This window comes from Scleropages formosus, chromosome 5 (genome assembly GCF_900964775.1).
Source record: "Scleropages formosus chromosome 5, fSclFor1.1, whole genome shotgun sequence".
In the NCBI taxonomy this organism is placed as follows: Eukaryota; Metazoa; Chordata; class Actinopteri; order Osteoglossiformes; family Osteoglossidae; genus Scleropages; species Scleropages formosus.
The window spans coordinates 5,361,906-5,389,646 of NC_041810.1; the positions used below are offsets into that span (position 1 = coordinate 5,361,906).

General features: G+C 46.3%; 1 protein-coding gene across 6 annotated transcripts in view; it reads left to right on the forward strand.

Moving 5' to 3' along the window:
• The window catches only part of LOC108930824 (LIM and calponin homology domains-containing protein 1-like), an 87,822-nt gene extending 62,370 nt beyond the window's left edge, over positions 1-25,452 (forward strand). For 2 of the 6 annotated variants that reach the window (XM_018746245.2, XM_018746246.2), the window contains exons 8-25: positions 909-1,161; positions 10,418-10,544; positions 10,829-10,986; positions 11,278-11,632; positions 13,688-14,035; positions 14,127-14,232; positions 14,651-14,787; positions 15,747-15,813; positions 16,828-16,853; positions 18,602-18,694; positions 19,470-19,616; positions 19,710-19,822; positions 20,137-20,240; positions 21,430-21,550; positions 21,706-21,801; positions 22,159-22,267; positions 23,524-23,626; positions 24,511-25,452. In XM_018746245.2, the coding sequence (XP_018601761.2) occupies positions 909-1,161; positions 10,418-10,544; positions 10,829-10,986; positions 11,278-11,632; positions 13,688-14,035; positions 14,127-14,232; positions 14,651-14,787; positions 15,747-15,813; positions 16,828-16,853; positions 18,602-18,694; positions 19,470-19,616; positions 19,710-19,822; positions 20,137-20,240; positions 21,430-21,550; positions 21,706-21,801; positions 22,159-22,267; positions 23,524-23,626; positions 24,511-24,536 (2,489 nt within the window). In that variant the 3' untranslated portion in view covers positions 24,537-25,452. Of the gene's footprint in view, positions 1-908; positions 1,162-4,330; positions 5,828-8,339; positions 8,377-10,417; positions 10,545-10,828; positions 10,987-11,277; positions 11,633-13,687; positions 14,036-14,126; positions 14,233-14,650; positions 14,788-15,746; positions 15,814-16,827; positions 16,854-18,601; positions 18,695-19,469; positions 19,617-19,709; positions 19,823-20,136; positions 20,241-21,429; positions 21,551-21,705; positions 21,802-22,158; positions 22,268-23,523; positions 23,627-24,510 lie in introns of those variants that run through there. The other 4 variants (XM_018746250.2, XM_018746249.2, XM_018746251.2 and 1 more) reach the window with 4 other exon arrangements.
• The last annotated feature ends 2,289 nt before the right edge of the window (positions 25,453-27,741 follow it).

Genomic DNA, 27,741 nt, shown 5'->3' on the forward strand with positions numbered 1-27,741 from the left:
CCTGTACTGTAACATAAAAGTTAATATGTATCTCAAACAAAAAAAAAAAAAATTACTAGGAAGATGATCAGGAATCGTGAAAATTGTGATAGTTTTATGCAGCTACTCGTGTGATGAACATTGGTTCATGTGGTGGAAAGAAACTAACTGTACTTCCTGCTAATGTAATGAACACATTGTATTTTCTATGAGATGTACGTTGCTTTGGAGAAAAGTGTCTGATAAATGAATACATGTAAATGTAATTTTTCATCTCACTGTCCAGCAGTGAATAATTTATTTTGTTTAATGCATCCTGTCAGCCTCATGCCTGCAGTGTCACAACCTAGCATTCAGAATGACTCAGGCCCCCCCATACAGCTACTACCTACTCACTGTGGCTCCGATATGTGACCAGTAAAAAAATCTCGGATTTTTCCGGTTCTCTTTCCAGTTCTGCCAGATTAGTTTTTCTTTCTGCGAGTTCTGTTGATGGTGGACCTTGGCAGCTTCCATGAATGTTAGCCTAGGTTAGAAGCAACTGGTAACGTGTTGTCATCTTCAGCTCCCAAGGTCGCTGGTTCGAACCTCACCTTCTGCTGTCGTACCCTTCAGGGAAACACTTACCCTAAATCGCTCTAGTAAAGTTACCCAGCTATGTAAATGAATAAATAATTCCAGGCTGCCTACTTTTGGATGTTGCTTTGGAGAAAAACATCAGCTTAATGAGTGTGTGACGTTTAATGGGTTCTTGAGGTGTCAAAATGTAGGTCCGGTGTATGGAACAGCGGATGTGAGCTCCTGCCCTGCGTATCAGACTCCACGTGGGGCGTGCAGGTTGTCGGTCGACGTCATTAAGTACCGGGTCACCCAGGAGGCTACGGTGGGTGTCCCCAGGCTCTTAATGGTCCCGTCCTGATTCTCACCAGGCAGGGGAAGCGATTCAGAGAGCGATGCGCCCCAAAGGAGGCTCCCCGACTTGCGGAAGGATGACATGCTGGCGAGGAGGACCTCCTGCAGCGAGCTGCGTGTCGCCGTGCCCTTCAACCAGTACTTGCCCAACCGGAGCAACCAGAGCTCCTATGTGCCCGGGTCCCAGCGCAGGAGACGTACGGAGCGGGAGGAGGGCCGCGGGAGCTGCGGCTCGGCCTCATCCCCCGTGGGAGCAGAGAGGCCGTTCAGGTATGGAGAACAGCCCCGACCTGCGGAGAAACTGAGACAGACGTGGCTTTTGTACCTACGTGTGCGATGACTCTGGAGGACTTCAGCGGTCCCGCCCTGGTTTCCGAACGCAGACTGGTGTGATTGCAAAATCGGTAGATTGTATTAAGCCTTTAATTGGTGAGTTAGGAAACCCTCCCTTATGGGTTTGCGTGGTGGTACAGCAGGTAGCGCTGGTGGCACAAGCTCATGGTCTGCGCGCTCAGGCGTGGGTTGGAATCCAGCTTGGTCCGAGTGCGGTTTGCGTGCTCGCCCCTCTGGTTTCCTCTCGCAGTCGCAGAGATGTGTTTCGGGCAAAGGGGTAACTCTGAATTGTCCTCTGTGGCACAACACACACACACACACACAGAGCATCGTGCTTAAAAAGTAGGTGAATGACTAAGTAACTAAGTAGATTGGTACACAAGCTGAACACTAGCTCGCCTTAGACAAAGATTTGAGCTAAACAGATGTTAATCAATTTATACCAGCCAGTCGGGAAGCATTCAGATCTGGTTCAGGCACTGTTTTTTAAAATATTTTTATTAGGGAAAACAAACAATATCCCTATGGTGCAAGTTAGATGTTTTCCATATTTTTATTTCCATTAACCCCCCCCATCCCAACCCATAGTACAGTAGGACCCCCGTATCCGCTGTTTGTTACCACGGTGGAAAAAAATTAAAGAAAAAAAATTCTAGAAATGCAGTAAACTTTAATAATTTAAACTGAGTAACGTGATGAAATCTTGTGTTATCCCACCCGGGACGTCAATCATCCCTTTGTCCAGCGTATCCATGCTGTATACGCTACCTGCCCGGTGGTCACTCGGTAGCGCCTCGATTTTCAGATCAGCTCTCACGGCATCGCAGTGTTTGTGTTCGAGTAACCCTTACTTTGCTTCTGATAATATATTTTGTGCCTAATTTCTAAATCAAATTTTATCATAGGTACGTACAGTATAAAGTGTTCACTACTATCCACGGTTTCGGGCATCTGCTGCGGGGCTTGGAACCTATCCCCTGCTGATACGGGGGGTCCTACTGTATAAGAGCAACAAGAAGGAGAAAAGTTTAGCCCTGTAGACAAAGCATTGTTCACAATGAACGTGCGACACGCTGTCTTCGAGGAGATACGAGGGCCTCGTGTTCTTAAAATCAAAAAGCACGACGGAGCAGCGTGCGCTTGCTGGTGAAGTTTGTTGTTTCGTTGCGCAGAAAAATTAATAAATGGGAGTCTGAAAATGAGAAGGAAAAGTATTAAAAGAGCAGCTCTCTGAGCGCCAGGCTATAAACAGCAGGGTGGGGTGTGGATGGAAGCTTATTTACTCGACTAGTAGGGGCAGCTATTAAACATCGCGCCCTTGTTACGGCTGCTGCAATTTGTAGAGGTTCCTCGTAACTGCTGACAAAGCGTGTCGGTGTCACTCGGAAGCAAGTAAGAGTCGCGGCGGGACTTCATTCGATGGTCCGAGCACTAGGGCCGCGAACAAGGGCTTTCTCGGGGTGGGGTTCTCAGCGGAGTTCCGCTCTTTCAGCCCCCTTGAAATAATACGGCGTGATTTACGAACAAAACAGCCCGATCGCCCCCACCCTCCTCATTTTAATCCCAGCGCTGAACACACTTGGTTAATAAAAGTGAAAATGAAAAGGAATCCGAAGCTGTTGCTGCTTTTTACAGTTGGGAAAACAGATGTTGTTCATTTTCTCCATGAAGTGCTGCTGAAGAGCGCACGCTGAGGACTAAGGTGAAGCACAGAACGGAGGCAAATTAAACATCTTTTTGGATTTTATTACATTTTCCGTAAAACGTACGACTTAATCGAAATCCCTTCGGGGATGTGATTTTTCTCTGCATTAATTATATTATATTTATATGTACATGTATTCATTCAGCAGACACTTTTTTTTCTCCAAAGCGACGAACATCTCATAGAAAATACAATGTGTTCATTACATTAATAGGAGACACTTAGATGCAGACGTGTGATTCTTAAGTGCGGTTAGTTTGTTTCTTTCCACCATATAAATCAGTGTTCATCACACGAGTAGCTGCATAGAGCTGTATCCAAATATCGACGATTCTTGATCACCTTCCTAGTAATATATATATTTTTATATTTTTCAGATACATATAAACATTTACGTTACAGGAGTAACTGTGTAAAGGTTTTTCTGGGCATCATCTTAAAGTGCATTTACACCTTACGTGAACTTAAATGCTAAGGCTTCATGTTTTCCAATAAATATTACTTTTTATTCAGGCTTTGCTGTTTCCAGGCAGTCTGTCCTTACTAATGTGACCTGGATTTTGAGCTACAGGCAGCTGTTTCATTTCATGCACAATTGTTACTTATTATTATTATCATTATTATAATGTTACTGGCTGACACCTTTGTCCAGGGCAAGTTATAATTCAAGGTACTCTGTACTAACTACTTACACTCGTGCAGTGTGGATATAGGCAAGTAAGTGTAACATACATACACACCCTGTGGCCAATTTAGACATCACTTCGCCTGAAACGGCCTTCGGACTGTGAGAGGAAACCAGAGCACCAAGAGAAATCCACGTGAACACGGAGAGAACGTGCGAACTCGACGCGTAGTGAGCCGGATTCGAACCCACGTCTGAATCCACGGCACTTTGGCTGTGATGCACCAGTTGTGTTTTGGAGAATTTTCTGTTTTAAAATGAAGGTTCTGTCTGACTGAACGTGGATGCAGGTCGCTGAAAATCTTCTCTGCCATCGTTTTTCGGCCTGCCTGTCTTTTCAATTGAGTTTACGGCAGAGAGAATGAAAATTAGAGATGCACAGTGGAGTGTATGGGGTTAAGGTTTGCTGTGTGAAAACCGGCTGAAAATTTGACCTATAATTTTTTTATTTTTTTTTTTAAATTCCTTTCTACCTGATTTTCATGTGCCATTTCTACACAAAACTTTTGCTTATATAGCGGCAGTTTCATCATCCCGTTTCCCAGTTTCAAAAAGGATGCCCACTCTAAAGACCTGTCTTTGTCTTATGAATTTGAATTACTATAAATAAGAAAAGTTAAGGGTGACTTTGCCTGATCAACATTATTGCTGAAAAATGTGGTTCTATGATGTGTCATTATTAACAAATGTGATGTATATGATACATGTCCCTTGGCATTGTGTATGAGGCCAAGTAGCACTAACGGCACTGCTCCAACATGTGTGTCCAAGGCTGCGGCAGTGTCATCGTTGCCTGGCAGCGGGAGGTCTGGCCCGAGTCCTCGGGGCTGCTTGTGGCCTTTGAATGGCTGCGACCGGCAAGAGATCCTCCTCGCTCCCAGTGCCTGGCTGGCAGGAAAAACTGCCATCACTGTTTCTGACACATAATGACTCCTTTGAGCTGCTTCTTCCTCCCCTCAGATGCCTCCTGGTATATTAAGCTCTTGCAGCCACTTGTTACGCCACAGATTCGCCGTCTGCTGTTGCACACGAGCTGCAGAGTGAACTGTGGCAGCATATTTGTGTCGACACCGAGTTGTCATGGAAGCCTAAATCCCTTTTTTTCCCATTTAATTTCTCTATGCGAAATGCTTGCCTTCCGTTTTCGGGGCAGCAAGGATGACCGGTGAGTTTAGCGTGCGGTCGCCGGACACGTCTCATCGTGGCCCTCGGCCTCCGGGTCCCTTTCCCTTACTCTGTGTCTTTAGTTTGGAGGGTTGGTGGACACTTGCCTTGATGTGAGGATCTCAAAGGCTTACCGGAGCGTTTGGTCCTGATCGGGCTGAGCTGCACAACGGGCACATGGAGAACTTGGTCTCTGACAAGGGCGTGTGAGGGAGAACCTGGCAGAGTGCCGTTCGCGATTCGCTGCGGTTGCATCGCGGTTCTTCGGGTATTTTCGCCGTCGAGCTGTCTGCTCTCCAAGCCGATGCTTTTGCGGTGTTGACATAAATGGCAAAAGCAGTTACCAAACAAGTTATGTGAGTGTTGACTGCAGCAGACCTGTGCGGTTAATGTACCCAGCAACCTGTGACTTGACCATGTGCTCTGTCTCAGCAGAGCGAACGCAGTGTAGTGTTGATGCCAATTACTTGATATTTATAAGTGTTTCTCAAAAAATTGTTGCCGTTGATGCCAATGACCGGTTACTTAGTACTCAGCTATGAGCGAATATTCCAACGCAGCCCTGTAACATACAACCGTTGGGCATGGATTCTGGTATGTGTTCGCATTACTTTATGAATATTTTTCATGTTTCCTTTTCTCTCGATTGTCCTCCTATGCCGTCTGTCTTCTGGGGACATATTGTCGTTCTGGCCTGATGAATCCCGCACGCTCCGAGTCAGTTCGTCCGAATCGAGCCGGGTAACCGAGGCTACACCTACCGCCGTAGCGACTGTTGTGGTGACTAGCCCTGTGACGCCAACTCCGAAGGAGAGCCCCGGCTTGTCAAGGAAGTCCTCGGAGAGGCAAGAGCGTTCCGCTTCCCTTTCGATTGACCTGGAAAGAGACGATATGTGGACCCGGCGCACCTTGACCTCGCCTAGACGCAGTCCCGTCCACTTCCTGCCTGTTCCATCTGCCCAACACAACAGGTCAGGAAAGGCTGAGAACAACGGGGACCAGCTACGACGAAGACCCTCCTGGTTAGATGCTGACGCTCTCTCCCCAACGTGAGACTCCTCCTAACCTCTAAGATCTTTGATTTTGTCGAAATATTTTTTTTTCATAGCGTAAAGTACTCTGCTTCCTCCTTCATCCGACACTGTTCAGGATCCTGTTGTTGTGGCACCTGCAGTGGCTCAAAACCAATTCGTTCTTGTCCGTGAAACTCCGTTCATCGGGTTCGCAGTCCGTCTGCGGTCTCTGTGCGCAGAAACCTCACACCGACAGACCAGGGATGTTCAACATAATCCCTTTGCCCTTTTGGGGGAGAACGTACAAAACCATTCAAAGGCTTCTCTGAAACGACTTCTCGAAGTCCTCTTGAATGACTTCTGGAAGTTGCGTAATACCAACAGAGCAATAAGCAGCAAATGCCACACAACCGAGATGATTTTTGACAGCGTCCCACCACGCAGAACAGGATTCCTGTCCAACGGTGTGACGGTGACATAGGAAGGAAGCCTGTTATATTTTCCATTGATGACATTGCTACACTCACATGGCCCTCTTTGTTTTGTTTTTTCGGTCAATGTCAGTGCATCTCCTTTCACCTGCACGTGGACCAAATGGATGCATTTGTGTATTTATTATTATTTGATATTTTGCTCTGAGTCATGTTTACTTTCCCCCAGTTAAGAATTTGCATGGATCTGACATTATGAACTGACATGGCTTTTGCTGCAACAAGGGTGAAGCGCATGGAAAAAGAAGATCAGGATTTCAGGGTTCAGAGAGACACTGCGATTCATCGGCTTACCTCCTGACCTTTTGAGGGAATGCATGAAGGAATGTAGTGCATCACATATTTTGTGCATGCAAACTTTTTTTTTTCCTGTTTTAAGTAACATAATTTTTCTCATCCTTTTTGTACATTGTATTTTTTTTTTTTTTTTGCTGGTACGTGTGTGGAGGACGGGGAGAAAACGCCCTGATGTTCCCCCTGTATGCCCAGCCTGACAAACAAAGACTTGCTCAATGGAACCAAATATTCCTTGCTTTGTCCACACATTGCTTTTCCATTAGTCTCTCAAGTGTCGTCCGTTCTTAAAAATTCTCTAGTGAGTTCTAATTGCACATTTTCTGCTTACCAAATTAAAAATTACTTTAGAGAGGAATTTTTTAAAAGTATATTTTTCAAAAATTGTTGCCACTAAATGTTTAATTCCATGTTGAGGTTACCTGTTTTGTGGACGGGCATGGGCTAATAGGGAAGACCAGCAGTCTTTTATGGTTTGTAGGAATGAATGGTTTGTTTCCTACAATTTACTTCTACTGTGTATTTTCATATGCAGTTGTCTAACAGGTACATCCAGTCAACCATCTAGTCCATAAAACGAATATTCTCTGTTTTATTAGCTTATATCTTCCTGTAGCCCCACTACACAAGGATTCTATGATGCTCTTGTGGTTGCTTATAGTGAGACTTCTAACCACACTTTCACTCACACCCTGCCTGGATTTCTAGAATTTGTGGAGGTATTTTATAGTGCAAGTTTCATTGGTGAAGTTTTCAGAACATCTACAGGTGGTCCTCGACTTACGATGGGGTTGCGTTCCGCAAATGCTGGGCGGCACGGTGGCACAGCGAGTAGCGCTGCTGTCTCACAGCACCTGGGTGGTGCGAGAGGGCGTGGGTTCGATCCCCGTTCGGTCTGTGTGGAGTTTGCATCTTCTCCCCGTGTCTGTGTGGGTTTCCTCCGAGTGCTCTGGTTTCCTCCCACAGTCCAAAGGCATACTGTTCAGGTTCCCCCATAGTGTGTGTGTTCCACTGATGTATGGATGAGTGACCTAGTGTATCTAGCAGTGTAAGTCACCGCGGTGAATAAGGTGTGTGGTCTAACACTACATAGAGTTTGTTAGTCGCTTTGGAGAAAACTGTCTGTTAAATGAATGTAAATGTTGAAAATATCCTAAGTCGAAAATGCATTTAATACACACCTCTGCGTGACAGACTGGGAGATGTGGGTTGCTGTCGCTGCCCAGTATCGCTTGCCTGGGGAAAAATCAAAATTCAAAGTAAAGTTTCTGCTGAACGTCTATCGCCAGCTCACCGTTGTAAAGTCGAAAAACAGTAAGTTGATCCGTCGTAAGACGAGGACCATCTGTAGTTTGAGTGTCGTAGCTAAGAAGACCGACTACTAGCTACTAAGGTTATATTTTCTGCCTTAAGTTGTTTGACGTAAAATTACGTTGCTGTACGAAGCCGAAAGAAAGGCATGTCAAGAGTTAAGACCATAGAAGTTTTTCCGGAAAGGTCCATGCCGTGCTCGCTGCTGGAATAGTCGCCTTTCTCATGAGGCCGTTTGCTGCTGGACGCTTTCCGCACACGTTCCCGAACGAGGCTTCTTTCAGACCACTTAATTATCTCTTATTCCTTCCTTTGCCTTACATTTTCACCGTAAGCGCTGTTATGAAGCGCACGCACGTTATGCATTCGCCTACTTTCTGCGTTTTTGTGCATTTAGGGCCTCGTGTTCATCCCGAGCTTTCCTTCTCTTCTTTTTTTTTCCACGGTCGCTCCATACAGCCACGGATGCAGCGTGTCGGACGAGCCAGAGTAAGTCCTCCTCCCCGTTCGCTCGTTTGCCGAGGCCGCGCTCTGCCGGACGCGTGGTCGGCTGGCCGGGGCCGCGCGCGTCCGCGAGTCGCCTCTGCCGCTCGCGTGCCCTCATCCCTCGCCGGCGCGGGCTTTGCCGCTAACGTGCACGCGCTCTTGCCGCGGTTTCCTGCTTCCGGACCGCAGGACTTGGCGAAGGGGGCGGAGTACGGCGGGGAAGGGAGCGATGCGTACTTGTGGCGACACCCGTGTGTACACAGGGTCGCGCTGTGTCCGTATGGCCTAAAAAGCACTTTAGCTGCGTATCGCAGTCACTCGCACGCACTAGCTTTGTCTACGTACTGTAAACGCATTCGGTAATGGTGTGCGTGCTCACGCTGCAGCTGTCGGTATGTAGCATCCATTGCGGTGTGTCATTGTGTGGAAAGTGTGAGCATGGTCCTCCTCGCAAAGGGTGTATTCCTTACACAGTGAGTTTGTGCCCCGTAGCGAGAGGAGCGGTAGAACTTTGTCTTCGCTGCCCCACGAGTCTGCCGTCACTCGATGCTCTCGCTGGATTTGTGTCCACCTGCGATCCACCGGGGCAGCCGGTCGCGGTGTCGGTCCGATTAGGCCTCTCGGTCTCCGCTGGTGCGGGCGGTCCTTTTCGCACCGAGCCCCGCCCCTCACGTCCGAAGCGCTCTGGCTCTGCTTCTCCCTTTGCATTTCATCGCACTATGGCTCTGCACGCAATTCTGGGTATGTGTGTGTCTTGTTGCATGTCTCCCTAAACCCTTCTGTCAACCAACTGTTAGCGGTTAGGGCTGCGTTGACCTGGAGGACACATTGCGCTCCCTGATTAGTTTAAGTGACGTGTGCCAAATATTTAGAGATTGTAACCGCAATGATGGGGAACCGGTGATGAAGTCTATGGTGCGACTTTGAACTCCCAATTTATTTGGGCAGCACGGTGGCACAGGGAGTAGGTGGTGCGAGAGGACATAGGTTCGATCTCCGCTCGGTCCGTGTGGAGTTTGCATGTTCTTCCCGTGTCTGCGTGGGTTTCCTCCGGGTGCTCCGGTTTCCTCCCACACTACAAAGACATGCTGTTCAGGTTCACCCAGGGTGTGTGAGTGACAGAGGGAGAGAGAGTGTGTGTTCCACTGATGTATGGATAAGTGACCCAGTTTAAGTAGTGTATCTAGCAGTGTAAGTCACCGTGGTGAATAAGATGTGTGGGCTGATAACACTACATAGTAGAGTTCATTGGAAGTCGCTTTGGACAAAAGCGTCTGCGAAGTAAATATTTGCATACACCAGGTCTAATTATAGAGAGTAGTATTGTAAATTGCCTCGTGTTAGGGTTACTTTTCCTTAATATGTGACCTGCATGCTAAATATGTTGGAAACGTGGGCTCAGCACGCAGTGAGGCAATGATTGTGCTTGTCGAATGGCTTGCTTCAGGGTGGATGGGTCTGCTGTGTTTTTTTTTTTTTTTTTTTTTTTTTTTTTTTTCCTCCCCACCCCAGAACAAATTGGAGAACATGGCTTGGTTGTTTGTCTCCTCTGTTCCAGGGATGTGGTGATTTTTTTTTTTTTGGTGCCTGCAGAGAATAGAAAGGGATCTCATCTGTCCTTAGATCTAAAACACCCTGACCTTGTTATTTAGTCTCCTTTTTAGTCGGACAGCTGGTAGTGTAGGGGTTAGTGCTGCTTCCCTTGGACCTAAAGGTCACAGGGTCAAGTCTCACCTCTGGCTGAGTAAGGTACTTTCCCGAAATTACCCAGCTGTATAAATGGGTACATGTAAACAGCTTAACGCTGTAAGTCGCTCTGGAGAAAAGTTGGTAGAACTTTCAGGAGACTGAAGAATTAGTATTATCGGGAAGTTGGTTAAGAAATTGTTTCGTTTTCCGTGTTCGGTCGGGTGAGCTCGGCTTCCAATCCGAGCCGAATCGGCTATAATAATCTCTTCCGTATACGAGTGCAGAGAGGGATGATCATGGCAGAACAGCTTCGGTGTCCTCCTCCTCACATCTCGTGTCCCGTGACTGCATCCAGGAGCATGAGCATGATTGACGTGCGGTCCGATGAAGAGGTCTTCCTCCAGCCCCACTCCCAGGTGCGCCACGAACTCATGCACAACCAGTACAACAGACTGCGGGAGGAGGAGAGCCACTGGCAGGACGTGAGCACAGCCATTACCTTCATTTTACTGCAGCCCCTTTAATCCGACACATTGTTTCCCAATGTAATATCTTAAAAGTTACATGTCACACTGATATTCTTCTTCATGAATCTCCTATGATGGACCTTTTCTAAATACACTTCCTGGCGGAATAATTCGTAACGCCAGCGAGGCTGTGCGCCTATGGTTGATGGACACGCACGCGTTTGTCAACTGAAGCGATGCTGGTTGGCATGGTGCTGATGCGGCGTCCGTGGTAACAGCTCTGCACTGGCTGCTTGCAGGACCTGGCCCGCTGGAAGAGCCGCAGGAGGAGCATCTCACAGGACCTGATCAAGAAGGAAGAGGAGCGGAAGATGATGGAGCAACTCATGACTGGAGAGAGCAGCATATCCCAGCGGAGGAGGAGCATCAAGACTTACAGGGAGATTGTGGAGGACAAGTATGTTTCTCTTGCTCTGGCCCAATGGGCATAACCTTATTTGTCTTTTTTCCCGTTACATCACTTTTACCCACTTTAGGCTCTTGATCTCTTTCTCTTTTACTCTCACTTTTTGTCCCTGCTCTCTGTCTGTCCGCCCCACGTGTTTGCCACATGGCCGATGAACACCGGCTGCCGCCTCATGTCTTTGTCCCAATGTGATTTCTACCTGACTGGTGTCCTGTGTGTGATTCTCCATTCCACCGTGGGCCACGATGGTCCCAACTCCGCATCACCGTTGCTTTCCTGCAGGGAGCGCCGTGAGCGCGAGCTTCACGATGCGTACCAGAGAGCACGCACGCCCGAGGAGGCAGTGGCAGTGCTGCAGCGCTATGCCCAGCGCTTCACCATCAGCGAGGCTGTGCTGGAGCAGCTGCACCTACCCAGAGTGCTCGAGAGGAGCATGTCTGCTGACCCAAGCGGCCTGGGAAAAGACCCTAATCCCCTGAGGTACCTGAGGCAGCAGTCCCTCCCAGTGCCCAAGTTCACGTCCACCCTTGAAGCTATGGTGTCTGGGGTTCCAAAATCCCAGCAGGGTCCAAGCCCGGCCAGTCGCTCTCCCCCTCGCAGCCTCTCCAGCCAAGGCGCGGAACCCAGGTCCGTCCAGGTAAGGCTCCGTTTGGCCGGGAGGCTAAGTGGATTTTTGCCAGTTTTTACGGAATCCCTGCGCATGGATTTGCTGTGTAGGTGTCACGTCTACACTTATTCGTTTAGCTCACATTTTTCTCCAAAGCAGCTTCCAGCATTAAACTCCTTAGAGTTATTTTCCTGGGTTGTTTTTACTGAAATAATTTAGGGTAAATAACTTGATCCAGGGGACTACAGCAGGAGTGGAGCTCAACAGGTGAAGTCATGCACCGCTTAACGACTGACCGCATATACGACGGTGGTCCCATAAGATTATAATGCAGCTGAAAAATTCTTATTGTAGAGCGACGTCGTAGCGCAACGTGATACTCATGTGTCCGTGGTGCTGCTGTAAACAAACCTACTGCGCTACCAGTCATATAAAAGTACAGCAAATACAATTATGTACAGTACATAATACTTTATAAGAAGTATTTTCAGAGCCTATAAAAGGGTCTGAATTACTTTGCCCGTGATCTCTTAAGCTCATGTAAGGTCTAAATGTTCATGCACCATAACTTTATGATCATTCCTGGATAAATGTTTACACAGCTGCTACTCCTGTAATATAAAGTAAATGTTTGTGTATCTCAAAAAAAAAAAATTAGTAGGAAGGTGATCAGGAATTGTCGATATTCTGAGTTTTATGCAGCTACTCGTGTAATGTCATTGGTTCATATGGTGGAAAGAAACTAACTGTACTTTAGAATCACACGTCTGCATCTGTCTGTTTCTCCTAATGTAATGAACACATTGTAAAAGTTTACAGTAAACCAGTATGGTGTGTTACGCCGGCAGCAGCGTCATAAATCCTGTGTTTATTGCATCTCTTGACTGCATCAAGGCTATACCATGTAGGTTTGTATGAGTACGCTCTATGATCGAGGCGCTACCATCTAGGTTTTTATAAATACACTCTATGATCGAGGCTATACCATGTAGGTTTGTAAAAGTACACTCTCTGATCAAGGCTATACCATCTAGGTTTGTATAAGTAAACTCTATGATCGAGGCGATACTTTCTAGATTTGTATAAGTACACTCTATGATGTTTGCACGATGACGAAATCACCTAATGGCATTTCTCAGAACGTATTCCCATCGTTAAGCGATGCATGTCTGTATCTGTATGTATCACTCGGGGAGGCAGTGGAGGACCTGTTGTTTAAAAGTGAGAATCTGATGGATTAGTGGGAATCTTAAGGATTGAGAAGCGGCACTTTAAGATGCTTTCGCAGTCCAGCCGTTGCTTCGCCCATTGTGCTTCCTCAGTGCTGGGAAGGTCTCATTGAGGCAGCCCTTGAATGGAGGCCCCTGTTCTTTGAGGCTTTAGGAGTTGCCAAGTAGGTTCTCTCTGAGACAAACGAAGACCTCGGCGGACAAAGGTCCACACAGTCTGGCAACAAGACGGCTTGAAGACTCATTCATAGTCCTCTGTGCTTTCGTGCTTTTTATGGCCGCTCACGCATTCATTACAGTAGCTCATTCCCTTACACCACGTTTTTGCCCGGCTCTTTTGGAAGAACTTAATTGCAACAAGCTGAATTGTTCTCATTGTTTTCCTTTTGGACTTCTATGAATGAGTTTAAAAATGAAATGGTAATTACTTTTTCCCTGGAAAGCGACTTAAAACGGATACTATATAGTGTTACCAGCCCACACACCTTATTCACCGTGGTGACTTACACTGCTAGATACACTACTTGCACTGGGTCACTCATCCATACATCAGAGGAACACGTACTCTCTCTCTGTCACTCACATACTATGGGTGAATCTGAACAGCATGTCTTTGGACTGTGGGAGGAAACCTGAGCACCTGGAGGAGACCCACACAGACACTGGGAGAACATGCAAACTCCACACAGACTGAGTGGGAATCGAACCCATGTCCTCCCGCACCACTCAGGCACTGTGAGACAGCAGCGGTACTCGCTGTGCCACCCTTGTATTGTCAAATAAAATGTACAGTCCTGTGATCTGAGGTCAGTTGTGCCCACAGTCCTGTACATATTTCTGGTGTTTTTGTCTCCAGGTGGATGGGGTGGTGCAGGTGAATGGCGACCAGAGGGAGAGGCTCAGCAAGGAGCACAAGAACAGGACTTCCCCACCCACGTTCCAGCCTTCGCCGACAGCCCCGGAGGTCTCGCGGAAAACAGCCCGGGCCCTGCCCTCCCGAACCCAGCCACCTCAGAATGAGCCGGAGCTGGAAAGAGCAGAGACGCTCCTGGAGCAGGCGGGCGACCACGCCATGAGAGACATACCCCCTGCGGAGGAGAGCTCCAAATCCGAACCCTTGTTCTTTGCGGCGCCGCTGCAAGATGAAAGCAGGACGCGTCCAGATCAGGAGCCCACGCCCACCCGGCCCACATCCCTGCTCACTGTAAGCACTTTCTTAGACCCTGTGTGGAGTACCAGTGTCATCGGTTCAGGAAGATGTTTCCGTGACTCCTGTTACCTTGCTGTGTGAGCAGCTCCGAAGCAACGGAGTAGAGCAAGACGAGGCCCCAGACGTGAGATCAGGCCTACAGGAGTCCAGCGGTGGAGCGGAAGCAGCCCCAGTGACATCAGTGAACACAGGTCTGGTCAAACACATCATCTGGGTTACCCCAGCATTCTAGAAGGCACACAACGACACCATGTGGTCTCTCTTTGAACTGCCTACCATGTGATCCTGTCCTATGGGCGTCGCTTTGGAGAAAAGCATCTGCTAAATGAGTAAATGTAAATGTAACTATGGACAGCTTTAGTTTTACATGGAGTTTTAAGCTACCGAGGCTGTTTCATACACCGGATGCATCACATCAAGATTACATATTTTTTTATTACGTCATTAATAAAGGGCAGATACTGCACTGGTTGACTGAGGCTGCAGCTCCTGTGCCTATTTTTTCTAAACCTTTTAATTGTTAGACGATTTAGATATTATGTGGCTTGTATTGTGAATTCAAACCGTTTCCCCACTTCTGACATTAGGATCTTTTGTTTTGTCTTCCAGATCATCAGTCAGGTGAGGAACCTGCAGGCTCTGATGTGGACTCCGTGTCGACGGACAGGCAGCGCGTTACGGCCGAGGGTGTCCCGACAGACTTGGCGCACCATCGCCATGGCGATAAACCTCCTGTCGCTACAGAGGTGGGTCCTTTGGCTTTTGGGGCTGCTGCCGGCAACTGCAGTCAAGGGACCGGCTCTTTTGTAAAATCTTCCATCATCCGTTTCCTCGATGCAGTTACCCTCTGGATGTTTGTTATATTTATTCATTTAGCTGATGCTGAAGCAATGTAGTGTTAAGGTTACAATTACTTACCCATTTATACAGCTGGGTCATTTTACTGGAGCAGTTTAGGGTAAGTACCTTGCTTAAGGGTACTACAGCTGGAGGTGGGATTAGAACCTGCAACCTTTGGGCCCAAAGGCAGCAGCCCTACCAGCTGCCCCACTGCTTACATGCTTCCATAGCTGTGGTGTAATCTGTTGATATGGTTTTTTTGTTTTGTTTTGTTTTTGTTTAAACTGAGGTATTTCCAGTAAGATACCTGGAGGACTGCAGCAGAATATCTGCATCCTAACAATTTACAGTGCTGCTGGAAAGTATGGGAACCCCTTGTGCCCCTCGTTTTACCACAAAATGGTTATTGAATGAGAAGCAGTCTTTCTCATCTGACACGTGTGTAACGACCAGTTCCACGTGTTGCTTTAGAGGAAATCGTGTGTGTGGTAGAAACAGGGAAGTAGTGCAGGTGCAAAAATAAGCGAACCCCAAGTTGCACTGATTAAACTAAGTAGGTAATAGAATCAGGTGAATCGTAGTAAAATCATAATAGAATCATAATCATTTATTTATTTCATGTTTACTTTAATATTTTGTACAAGAATATTTACCACCCCTACAGGGCACACATACTTTCAAGCAGTACTGTGTATCACAGATTCATTCTTTTGACTTATCTGACTTCCTCATTTGGCAGAAATAAGATACCGTGTGATGAAAAAAGCCCACTTCATATACCTTTACTTTCGTATCGGTGATGAAAACGTACTGCACATTTGATGAAGAATGTTAGGGAACCTGAGCACTCCTTTGTTGATTTCAGATCAGCCATGTGACCCTGGATTTAGCCCACAGAGCAGGAAGCCATTCACCTTCAACTCTCACTATGGGTAACAAAAAAGATCTCCTGCCCCATACACCCCTTGTGTCGAGTGTTGTCGAACCTGACCGTGGTTACGCGCACCCGGGCAGCACTCCTCTGTGTTTTCATGGGCATATTTCATTTGCTATAGCTGTAATTATACATTTACATTTATTCATTTAGCAGAGACTTTTCTCCAAAGCGACGAACATCTCGTAGAAAATACAAGGTGTTCATTACATTAGCAGAAAGAGACATAGTTGCAGACGTTTGTTTCTTAGTTAATTTGCTTCTTTACACTTGATGCACCGATGTTCATCACAAGAGTAGCTGCTTAAAACGCAGGATAGATTAATCCTGATCACCTTCCTACAATTTTTTGTTTTTTATAAAAAGGTACACGAACATTTACATACAATACTGGAGTAGCGGCTGTGCAGGGGCTTATCTGGGGATGTTCATAAAGTTATGGTGCATGAACATTTACACCATACGTGAGCTTAAGAGATAATGGGCGAAGTGAGTCGGGAAGAGATGTGTTTAAATGTGGACAGAGATTCAGCAGTTCTGAGCGAGAGGGGGAGGTCGTTCCACCACAACGGAGCCAGAACCGAGAACCTCCGCGCTTTACTTTTTATATGTGGGACCACCAAACGGGCAGATGTGGAAGAGCCTAGAAGTCTGGTTGGGGTTTAGTGAATGATCAAGTCTTGAAGATACCTGGGAGCAGTTCTGTAGATACATTTGTAAGCCATTTAATTACATTTAATTACATTACAATTAATTTAATTACATTAAATTTGATCCGGGCAGCTATAGGAAACCAGCGCAGAGAAACGAGAAGATACGAGCGATACGTGGGAAGGCTTTCAAATCAAACACAAATCAGACAGCAGTGTTCTGTATCAGCTGTAGGGGTTTGATGGCAGTAACAGGACGACCACACAGAAGAGCATTGCAGTGTCCAGATAGGAAATATAATTGCATGTTTTACTTGTAAAGCCAACTGTCTGATTGCGCTCTTCCTTTTCATCCCTTACAGATGGGCTGAAAAGTGGCAGTTTCCATGTAAGTACAAGTCAGGGAGACACTATGGAAATGTGACGGGTTGAAATTTGTCCGGGACTCCTGAAAATAGCGAACCGCGGGCTCGTTTGCCGCTGTGTTCTTTGCAGCAAGCTCAGCTCAGAGAGGAAACGCGGTAAAGAAGTATCTTGATAAAACCTGTTACCGATGAGCGCTTTAAGTGGCCGGAGAATCGGCGACACCGGGTTTTCCGGGCGAGTCGGTACGAAGAACAGTGAACGCTGCCGTCCTTTTCTGGTTTCTCCACGTTGCCGCTGCCATGGTTTGCATAAGAGCCATGTAACGCTCGGCGAGTCCGGTGACAACCTTCAGCGATAATAGCTTGTTTCTAATACCTTCCACTCCCCCCCCCTTCTGGTGATGTGTGGTGGGGGGGGGCGTCCCGTCAGATCCCTTCCCCCGCACTGCACCTGGCCGGGCCGCTCGAGCTCTGGGTCTGGGACCCGGATGAGGAGCGGAAACGCCAGGAAAGGTGGCAGCGAGAGCAGCAGCGCTTGCTTCAGGTACACCGGCCCACGCCGGGGGGGGGCCTTTGCCCACCGTCATGCCCCTCGCCCCGGCAGCTGTAGCGCTTGCCTACGTGCCCCCTTGTCCACAACCCATCCCATGGGCGAGATACGGGTTTGCGTCATGTACTGCCGGCCGCCTCCCGGGTGCCTCTGGTGCCAGCCATCCGGTTTCCTCCATCCACGCCGGCTCACGCTCATGTTTCGGGTGGCCAGGTGACCACTTATCCCATGTCTGAAAGATTGACCACATGCCATATTTGTCACCTGCCCAGGTTCATGGCCGCATGCGGCGTTAACACGATGCCCTGGTACCGCCCTTCATGTCGATCAACGGAAGACGTGACGGATTTCTGTTATGTGCCTATCGGTCATCGACAGCGTAAACGTGGTATTTGCTGCAGGGCTACAGTTTTCGGCTCCCCGCCGTAGCCGATTTGTTTAAGCGTGACGACGTGAAGCGCAGTACGTCCGACGGCGCGGAAGAATCCGGCTACAGGTGGACGTCGGTTCCGAAATGCAGCTCGACCCGTAGTTGCCTTGTACGTCAGTCATCGGACCGACAGGTTTCGAGGGCACCTGGCGAGCAGAAGTGGGTAGAAAAACGATATTGAAGTAAAAGCGCTCATTCATAAATGTACTCGAGTACAAGTTTTTTTTTTTTTAAAAAAAAAAAAAGATTTTTTAAAAACTACTCAACTATTTGTTACTTAGATAAAAAATAATTTTTCAGCACAACTCACTTCTCCGGCCCATGAACGATCGAGCTTTGTCAGCGAAGGTGCCGTAAAAGTGAACGCGAAACTGCTCTCGCCGCAGAGGGCCGATAAAATCCGCAGAAGCTGTCGGCCGAAAGCGAAGATCCGGTTTTGCCGGATAACGGTAAAGGACGCGTTTCCTTTCCGAGCGCGCAGGTGGAAACCGCGAGTGCCGGAAACATCTCTGAAAATGACGGTTTCCCCAGAAACGTGCTTAACGTAGCGAGTAAATACCCACCTCTGCTGATGACTAACGTTTATTTTGGATTTCTCCTTTCATTAACGCGCATACATGAAATCCAGTCCACCCCATTGCCATCGCCTCCTGTTTATCGCTTTAAAAGCGCAGCTTGACGCTTCCACGATGCCAAGGGCGTTGCGAGACGCGACATGAGCTTCCGCTTCCCTGCCTGATCTCGGATGCGTCCGTTCGCCGTCTCTGAGACGCGCGCTCTGTGTCTGACAGAAGCAGTACCGGCACCAACAGGAGAAGCTGAAACGGGAGTGGGACAGAGCACAGAGAGAGGTGGAGGAGGAGGAGAGGAGATTTCACGAGCAGGTGCACCTTCGCGCCTGCTTAAGAGTTCTCACACACGCCGTTTGAAAAGCGATGAACCCTCGAACAGATGAGGTGCCTTCGATCAGAGTGTCGCTCCTGGTCCTGAAGGGGCAGTAGTTGTGTAAAGGTTTATCCGGCATCATCTTAAAATTATAGTGCGTGAACATTTACACCTTACGTGAACTTGAGAGATGATGGGTGAAGTGAGTCTGGGAGAGATGAGTTTTAAGACCCTTTTTAAATGTGGACAGAGATTCAGCAGTTCTGAGTGACAGGGGGAGGTCGTTCCACCGCAACGGGGCCAGAACCGAGAACCTCCGTGCTTTACTTATCGTGTGCGGGACCACCAAACGGGCAGATGTGGAAGAGCATAGCAGTCTGGTTGGAGTGTAGCGGTTGATCAAGTCTTGTAGATATCTGGGAGCAGTTCTATTGATGCATTTGTAGGCCACAACCACGGTCTTAAATTACCCTGGCAAAAAGTGGTAAAAAAAATTACCACTAATGCTTCTCACATCCCGGATTTGGACGTGGGTTCAAAATACCTATAGTGTGTGAGAGATTGTTCTATGTTGAATTGACATCTCATCCAGCATGTGTCTCATGCCCTGTGCTTCCAGGATAAACGAGTGTTCCTTAGCGTTATATCAAGACTCAGAGCTGTTTAAAAAAAAAAAAAAAAAAAATTATTATGGGCTGCCATCCAGCTGTGAATTAAAAAATTATCTGTGGATAGAAGTGGTTCTGGGAAGTGCTAATGGATGTGGCCGGACAGGAGCGGAGGATCCTGGAGGAGACGGTGACTCCCTTGACGCCACGCTCCTCCTGTTTGACCTCCCCCGGCTGCGGAGATCCCGGCCTGGCCATCGTGCGCTCGCTGGCTGACTGGGAGCGTAAACAGGAGCTGTTGGAGAGGAGGACGGTACGCCGCGAGGGGTGGCTCTTTGCACCGAGGGGACAGAGAGGCAAGAAATAATAACCTTTGTTGGTAACAATTCCTTCATTCCTCGTGCAGAAAGGAAAAGAGAGAGGCGCAGAGAATGAGGATGAAGCAACGGACAGAAGCAGCCGTGACCCTTTGGCAGAACACAAGAGGGCGAAGGAGGACTATATAAAAGCAACAGAAATGTTAGTGAATTATTATTATTATTATTGATATTGCTTATTTTAACATAATTTCTATTTTCCAGTAGGTGCTATACTGCATCTTAAAGCATCTGATTTCCTATCTGGTACAGCATTCCTGTATCCCTATAATTTACCCTGTCTACGTAATTTAAGCGTCATTTATATTAAGAATTTATGTAATCAGGTATTTTTACTATAGGAGCATCATGTTGTAACACATTCGCTGTTAATTCAAAGCTGTGATTTTAAGGACCTCATGGTGCCGCGTAAGAAACGCATCACATCCGCGCATGTTTTGTTGCGGGTCCCCACAGCACACGGATTCGGAGCTGCGGCCAGATATCGGCAAAGCAGAACGGCCGGAGAGACCCTGCGGACGCGGGCCAGGGGAAGGCAGCCCGCCCGCAGCACCCCCAGGGTGAGGAGCCACAGCAGCTACCACATGGGTCAGCTGGAGGGATGAGGGAAGACCAACAGTGGTCAGGGTGGAACTGAAATACAGCGATGCCGAAACAAGGTGGACATGGTGTTCACAGTGCCGCTTTACCGAAAGCTCTCTGATTTATTGTGCAATATTATTTTTTCTAGATTTTATTTGATATATCATAACTTGCAGTCAATGAGAATGTCAGAACCGCAGTCGCTCTAAGTGTATAACGAAATATATATATACTTTCACCTTATACAGTATATACATATATAATGTGTCTATACAGTTAAGGTGTACATATTTTGTTATATATATATAAAATTTCTTAAGATGATATATATGAAAGATATGTAATGTATATCCCGCTGGGTGGTGCAAGAGGACGTGGGTTCGATCCCCGTTCAGTCTGTGTGGAGTTTGCATCTTCTCCCCATGTTTGTGTGGGTTTCCTCCGGGTGCTCTGGTTTCCTCCCACAGTCCAAAGACATGCTGTTCAGGTTCACACACACACACAGAGAGAGAGAGAGAGAGAGAGAGAGAGAGAGAGAGAGAGAGAGAGAGAGAGAGAGAGAGAGAGAGAGAGAGAGAGGGAGAGAGAGAGAGGAGAGAGAGAGAGAGAGAGAGAGAGAGAGAGAGAGAGAGAGAGAGAGAGAGAGAGAGAGAGAGAGAGAGAGAGAGAGAGAGAGAGAGAGAGGAGAGAGAGAGAGAGAGGAGAGAGAGAGAGAGAGAGAGAGAGAGAGAGAGAGAGAGTTCCACTGATGTATGGATGAGTGACGTAGTGTATCTAGCAGTGTAAGTCACCGCGGTGAATAAGGTGTGTGGGCTGATAACACTACATAGAGTTCATTGGAAGTCGCTTTTGAGAAAAACATCTGCTAAATAAATAAATGTAAACATTAACAGCATGTTCTTGTAACAGCAAGGTGCAGAATATTGAGGAAAAGACTGCAAAACGCCTTAAAAATGAAATAAAATGAAAAGACTGACTTTTCGACACAGTGCAGTGGAATGAAGGATGTTTTACTGGAATTACACGAACAGATGCTGCACAAGGCTCAACTGTATTTTGGCTCCTTCAGGTCCATCTTATTCAGACAGAATAGGTCTATGAGCGTAAGGATGGAGCTTCTCCTAATCACACTTATCCAGCCGGTGGAACTGATTGCTTCTCCCCCAGGTACATCATGCGACAGCAGGAAGTGCTCCAATGGGCATCTGCAGGAGGAGGTGAGGCTGAAGACGGCCTCTCTGGACCGCAGCTGGAGCTGTCGGCATGAGCCGTCAGGGGGGACGAAGAGGTGTGCGTTTGTCGCCGTACAGACCTTTCCAGGGTCATTAGACCCAGAGAAGTTCGTGATAAATTCTAAGGTTTCATCCTGGAACTGTGTCGCTACCCGTTGTCCTCGTCGAAAGCTGGTCTCCCGTCTTGAGTGTGGCGCTGGCTTCTTTCCAGGGCTGCATCCTGCGAAAATGTAGGAACAAATTCACCTAAGTCATCTTCATCTTCATCCTCATGCCCATCAGATGTCCAACCCCCATCCCCCAGCAGGTAGGACAGCACAAGCCTTTCTTCATCCATTCATTTATGCACCGTTGCCTTTGGTTCATTTCCAAGGATACAACCCATAAGAGCGTAATAATTTGCCAGCTGTTCTGCCCACGTTTTCTCAAAGCTTTCGGAAACACAAAGGTGCTGCTGCGTTTGGGGTGAGAACAATAAAATCGGTTCGCGTTCACTAAAAGGTTTTGAGAGAGAGCCGTGAAGATGGCTAACATGCCTTTGGAGGTGAAGGAAGCGCTCGGTCTTCGTTGCGTGAACGTAAGCGGCGAGCTCCAGGGCCGCTCGAGGACGCTGATTTCAGGAAGCTTAGCGGCTCGGATTTTGGACGTTTGTCACCCCGTGCAGGTCGGTAAGCGGGAAGAAGCTCTGCTCCAGCTGCGGACACCCCCTGGGCAGAGGGGCCGCCATGATCATCGAGACCCTTAGCCTGTATTTCCACATGAGCTGCTTCAAGGTAAGCGGACGATGCCACGGCGCTTCCGTTCTGATAGGACGTCAGCGATTTCATTGTTTTTATATCGCACATAACTGGATATTTTATAGCGTTCAAAACGTTATAAAACCTAGGAACTGGTGCCAGATGGATGGGTAGATTTGATGGACTGATGGGTAAATAAATATAAATGGACTGATTGGTAGATGTGACGTGGGTGGATGGACAGATGCACTAGAGTTCAAAAGTTTGGAATCACCCAGAAATGTTCATGTTTTGAAAAAAAATTATACTTTCTTTACCATCGTACCACTAAAATGGTTTTAACATATGGCCAGGACATAATTAATAATGTTGCAAATGACTATTTTCTGCTTAAAATTATTGATTTATCAATTGGTTTTTGGCATGTACTACTTAAGCGGGGGGTGGGGAGGGGTTGGAATGAAATATCGATTCTCCGGAGACCATGGTGCAACACAGAACAGAGTCCAAGACGGTAAATAAACACACAGGACGTGGATGCGGACATGGGCTGTGAGCTGTAGGCAGTTTGTAGTGTCTGGAGTCATGCTGGGTTCGCTGTGCCAGGTGAGCGTTAGGAGTCAGCAGGGTGTAGTCATCTCACTGCCTCAGGAGTCTGCTGGTGGTGGCACGGATGCTCCTGTACCTTCTGCCAGATTGCAACAGGGCGAAGAGTCCGTGAAAGGGGTGAGAGGGGTCGTTCGCGATGCTGGTGGCTCTGCGGATGCAGCGGTTTTGTTAAATGTGGACAGGGATTCAGCAATTCTGAGAGGGGGAGGACGTTCCACCACAACAGAGCCAGACCAGAACCTCCGTGCTTTACCTTTCGTACGTCGGACCACCAAGCAGGCAGATGTGGAAGAGCGTAACAGTCTGGTTGGGGTGAAGCGTGTGATCAAGTCTTGTAGACAATCATTGCTACAACACATATCAATAACATATATTGTGTGGTGTAGGACAAAAAAAAAAATCTTTAAAAGTATGTTTATTCCCATGAACTCTGTTCCTCTGCTGGATGTTAGTTTTTAATGAAGGTTTATGTTTTCTGGTCTTTGCATATGCTTTAAAAACATGCTCAGAAGTGTATTTCCTCCGTTTTGCTAGATTTTCATGGGATGTTTCTAGATGAAATCTGATGCTATTGCCATCTTTTCCTGTTTGCTACTTTTATGGAGGTTTTGGGACATTTTTCAGTGGGCAGTTAGTCTGGAGAGGTCAGTGTGTGTCTTCCTGTGTGTGTGTGCGCTCCCCAGTGCGGCGTCTGCAGGGGACAGCTGGGGGACACCAGCACTGGCACAGATGTGCGGATTCGCAACGGCCTCCTCAACTGCCAGCAGTGCTACATTAAATCCCGTGGTGAGCAAGGACACCCCCCCCCCCCACACACACACACACACACACACACACACACACACACACACACACACACACGCGCGCACACACACACACTCCAGGAGTAGCAATTACATGCACGCAGAGAGATTGTCAGTTAGACCAAGTGTCCAATGTTTGCACAACATCAATTTTCACACTAATCTGGAGTAATAATTTTATTAACAGGCCTTACATACTTTTCCCCAAGTTTGTGTTTGTCGTGATTTCACTACACACAGGTGTGCAGAGGAAACAAAATATGGTTCGCTTAGTGCAAGTTTGGGTGCAAAATAAGTCGTCCCAGTGCCATACATACCACACGGTAAATATAGTTAACAGGAAATATGGGCATTTATGACAAATACACAATACAATATTGCAATATTATAATATAATTGCATTGCGTATCACGGTACAAATATGGTAATAAACAGAAATAAGACAAGGGAACACCGGCCAGTAACTTCTCATTAACTGGTGCCAAAAAATGTGCACAATCGGTTGGTCATAATATATAATATGATGTCCTTAGGATGAGGTGCAGATATGGTGCTTTATATTTGAGTAGTACAAACATGTGATGTCACGGGAATATAAATTTGAAATGTCAGCAAAATATTGCAGTTTATGAGAAAGCGCTGATGCGCCATCTGAGGGGTGGAGTGATTGTTTACTGGCCGATGTTCCTATTGCTGGGGGGAAGAAGCCGTTTCCCTGCCTGGTGGCGTTGGAGCCATACGCTGCGGTGCCGTCTAGCGGGTGGGGGAGGGGCGGACGGTCCGTGGCCCGGGTTCGAATGGTCTTTCGGGATGTTCCGCACCCTCCTTTTGCACCGCCTCATTGAGATGCACGTCTTGTTCTTCCAGTTGCCGGCCAGCCCACAACGTTGTGACAGAACCTTCCCTATGGATGATGAGAGGATTTCGGGAGACTCCTCTTCCACCCCTGTTTGTCCAGACAGCTGCCACAGGTGTAGAAGATGTGCCGTCTCAGCCTTTTCTAAAAATCGGGGGCGGTGGGGCGGGGGCCACGGCAGCGCTGCCGACATCACGGTCCGGCACCGAGACGGGACTGTCGCGGAAGGCGGAGGAACATCTCCTCTGCAATAGGTCCGTATGGACGGTGCTTTGGCTTTTCATTTACTGACAGTTTCTTTTTCCGTTTGGTTTACCAGTTACCACTTACCGCATTTACCTTACAGCTCACTAGAACCACGCAATATTGGAAAGTATAACCGCAACAGTCACATTACTGCAGGTGGGCATTGCTCAAAAAGACGTGTTTCGAATTGTACTTCTGGCTCTGTTTTGAAGGACACCCATCAATGAGATGTTCCTCTCGCTTCCTCTGAGGTTATTTCTAATCCGTTCATATTTTTTTTACCTGTAGTATGCATAGTTGATATTTAAAGACCATATTTTCCAAAAATAAGTAAATAAAACGGTATTTATAGCAGGTAAGACTTTAGTCTTTTTCAAATGGAGATTCCGTGGACGCTGTGGAGTACAGGTGGTAAGAATTTAAAGTCACGTATTCGAATGCTATACCCAACAACCGTATACAGTGCTGTCTTGATATAATCTTGAAAAAAACTTATTTAAATAATACACTTAACTGCCCTTAATTTTGTCATGTCGCTAGCAAATGAAGCACAGTAATAAACTGCTTACGTCCATATGAATGATATATCCTTTATTGACAAAACTTATCCTAGTTTAAAAGGCCCAAACTGGCTTAGTTTCTGAAATGGACTCTGATTTGCATGCTTGTTCTTTGTGTGTGGGGGGGTTTTTTTTTTTTTTTTTTTTTTTTTTTTTTTTTTTTTTGAATTTTATTTATTTGTCTATTTTAATGGAATTTAGACACTTTCTCTTTTTTTCTGTCTGCTCGTGAAACCCAGTTCAGCACATTTCCCGAGTTCCCAGTTATTGCTTCATCTATATTTATTTGGTTACTTATCAAGTTTTCCATAATTTATTTCATGAAATAAATATGTGAACCGCTTACTATTTGAAGCTCAACAGTGTACATCCTTTACATAACTCTTCTGTTAGAAATTGTCAATGTTTTACAAACCTGTGCCTTAGGAATGAAAGTTATTGGTCAGCTGAGAATGATTGCTGTGATTGGTGATGTAAAATCCAAAGATTTTATCTTCTTCTGACTGTTTTGAGTGAGCTGACCATTTGAAATTTTAGGGGTAATTAGAAAGGTTCCCACCTGGTGTATATAGTTTATTTCCCTCTCATTTTTATTATAATATCTATATAAACAATTATTTTTTCAAACAAGACTACTCGTGAAATCTCTCTTATGCCTTTTGGTGTTATGTATAGGTTAAGTCAATGTTGTAAATTACTATATATCATTGCAAAGAAATACTCTGAGCTTCTGATGACTTGTGTGTAAAATTTGAATGCATGATTAAAACCACTTCTTTCAGAGTATGTGTAGTTCCTCAAACCCAGTGTGCAAAGATGTCAAGTGTAAGGCCACTTTGTTCTCTGTGCGGTTGTTCATAAATTTTATGCGCTCTTCTGACTTTATAAATGGACTTATAATGATGCTCAAAAACTTTTAAAAATAATTATTAGGAATATTATGAAGCAGTGGGAATCGGAGTCTGGGTAATTGGAGCTTGCAAATAAATCCCAGCAGTGTAACATCAATTATTCCAACATCTTTCCTCAATTTCACATCATTGCAGATGCATTTGGGCAAAATATTGTTAATGTCTGACCTGCCTGCATTTTTTCCTAAGAGTATACAGTATTTACAGTAACAGTTTGAGTTGTCATTGGGGAAGAGACACTGCTAGGCATTAATCTTTGGTGTGTTATTACCTGGGGTGGGATACTTGGATGGCGATGATAACTTCAGTTTTGTATTTATTATTTCCTCTAAATATACAGGTAGAATATAGACTGAAGGAAATATTAGCAATGCAGTGGCTTTTATAGTAAATGTATGTATATGTTTCTAAATAAAATGAGTAAAATACTGCGATCTTGTCATTTTTTAGAGTAATGCTTGGGGTTGAAAATGGCAAGGTTCTGTCCAAGGTGCTTATTTAATCCCCACAGACCGACTGAACATTTTTAAAAAATGCGCTATTAACGGGTGTTTGCGGCGGCTACAGAAAGAGCGCGAAAACGGCAGTGTGTTGATGCACCACTAGGGGGCGACAGAAGTTAATCCCCCCCGCGCTTCAATGTATCCGTACACATCAAAGGCTCGACGTTTATTTCCATTTTATTCTCATCCCTAGAAATACGTCTTTTTTTTTTTTTTTTTTTTTTTTTTTTTTTTTTTAAATGTCTCGATGGTTAATGTCATTTAATACAAGTCTCGGAAGGGATATTGGAGGATTTCAAGGTCTTTTAACGCACTGCAGAAGAACCGTGAAGCAAAGAGTTCAGTCTTTTTTTTTTTTTTTTCTTCTCACCATTTATCATCAACACTCGGGTCAGTGGTACAGTGTGGAAAACTATATGCACACGTAGAAATATTTCCTTCTTAAATATAAGCATCCATGGCCTACATATAAATAATTCTTCAAAATGTCCAGTAAACCTGGGAAATGTCCAGTTCAGAGGAAGGAATCGGGACGAAACGAGGACAACATGCAAATGTTCGAGTGTGAAATAAATACAGAGGATGGAGATGCGGCGACGCGGGGGGCAAAATAGCTGCAGCACTCATACATACATACATATATATACGCACTGTGTAAATAGATATGTACTGTCTATATATGTGTGTGTGTGTGTATATATACATATATATACACACACACACACACGCATATATGTATCATATATGTATGAGAGAGAAAGAGAGAGGAGAGCGACACAAAACACTGAATTACTGCAGACAGCCGGCGCTCTTTGTGCCTTAGGGAGTAAAGTCCTTTAAACACACATTAGCTCTTGTAACATTGGGGAAGGGGGATTCCTCGTGCCCGCAATGTTCTCCTTACACCATAAAAATTGACTTTATAATCCCTCACTGATGTTTCCAAGAGCAATGATGTGAAAATTGGGTACATGTGCGGGAATGAATGTCAGATGAAACTGAACGTAACATAAGTGCTGAGT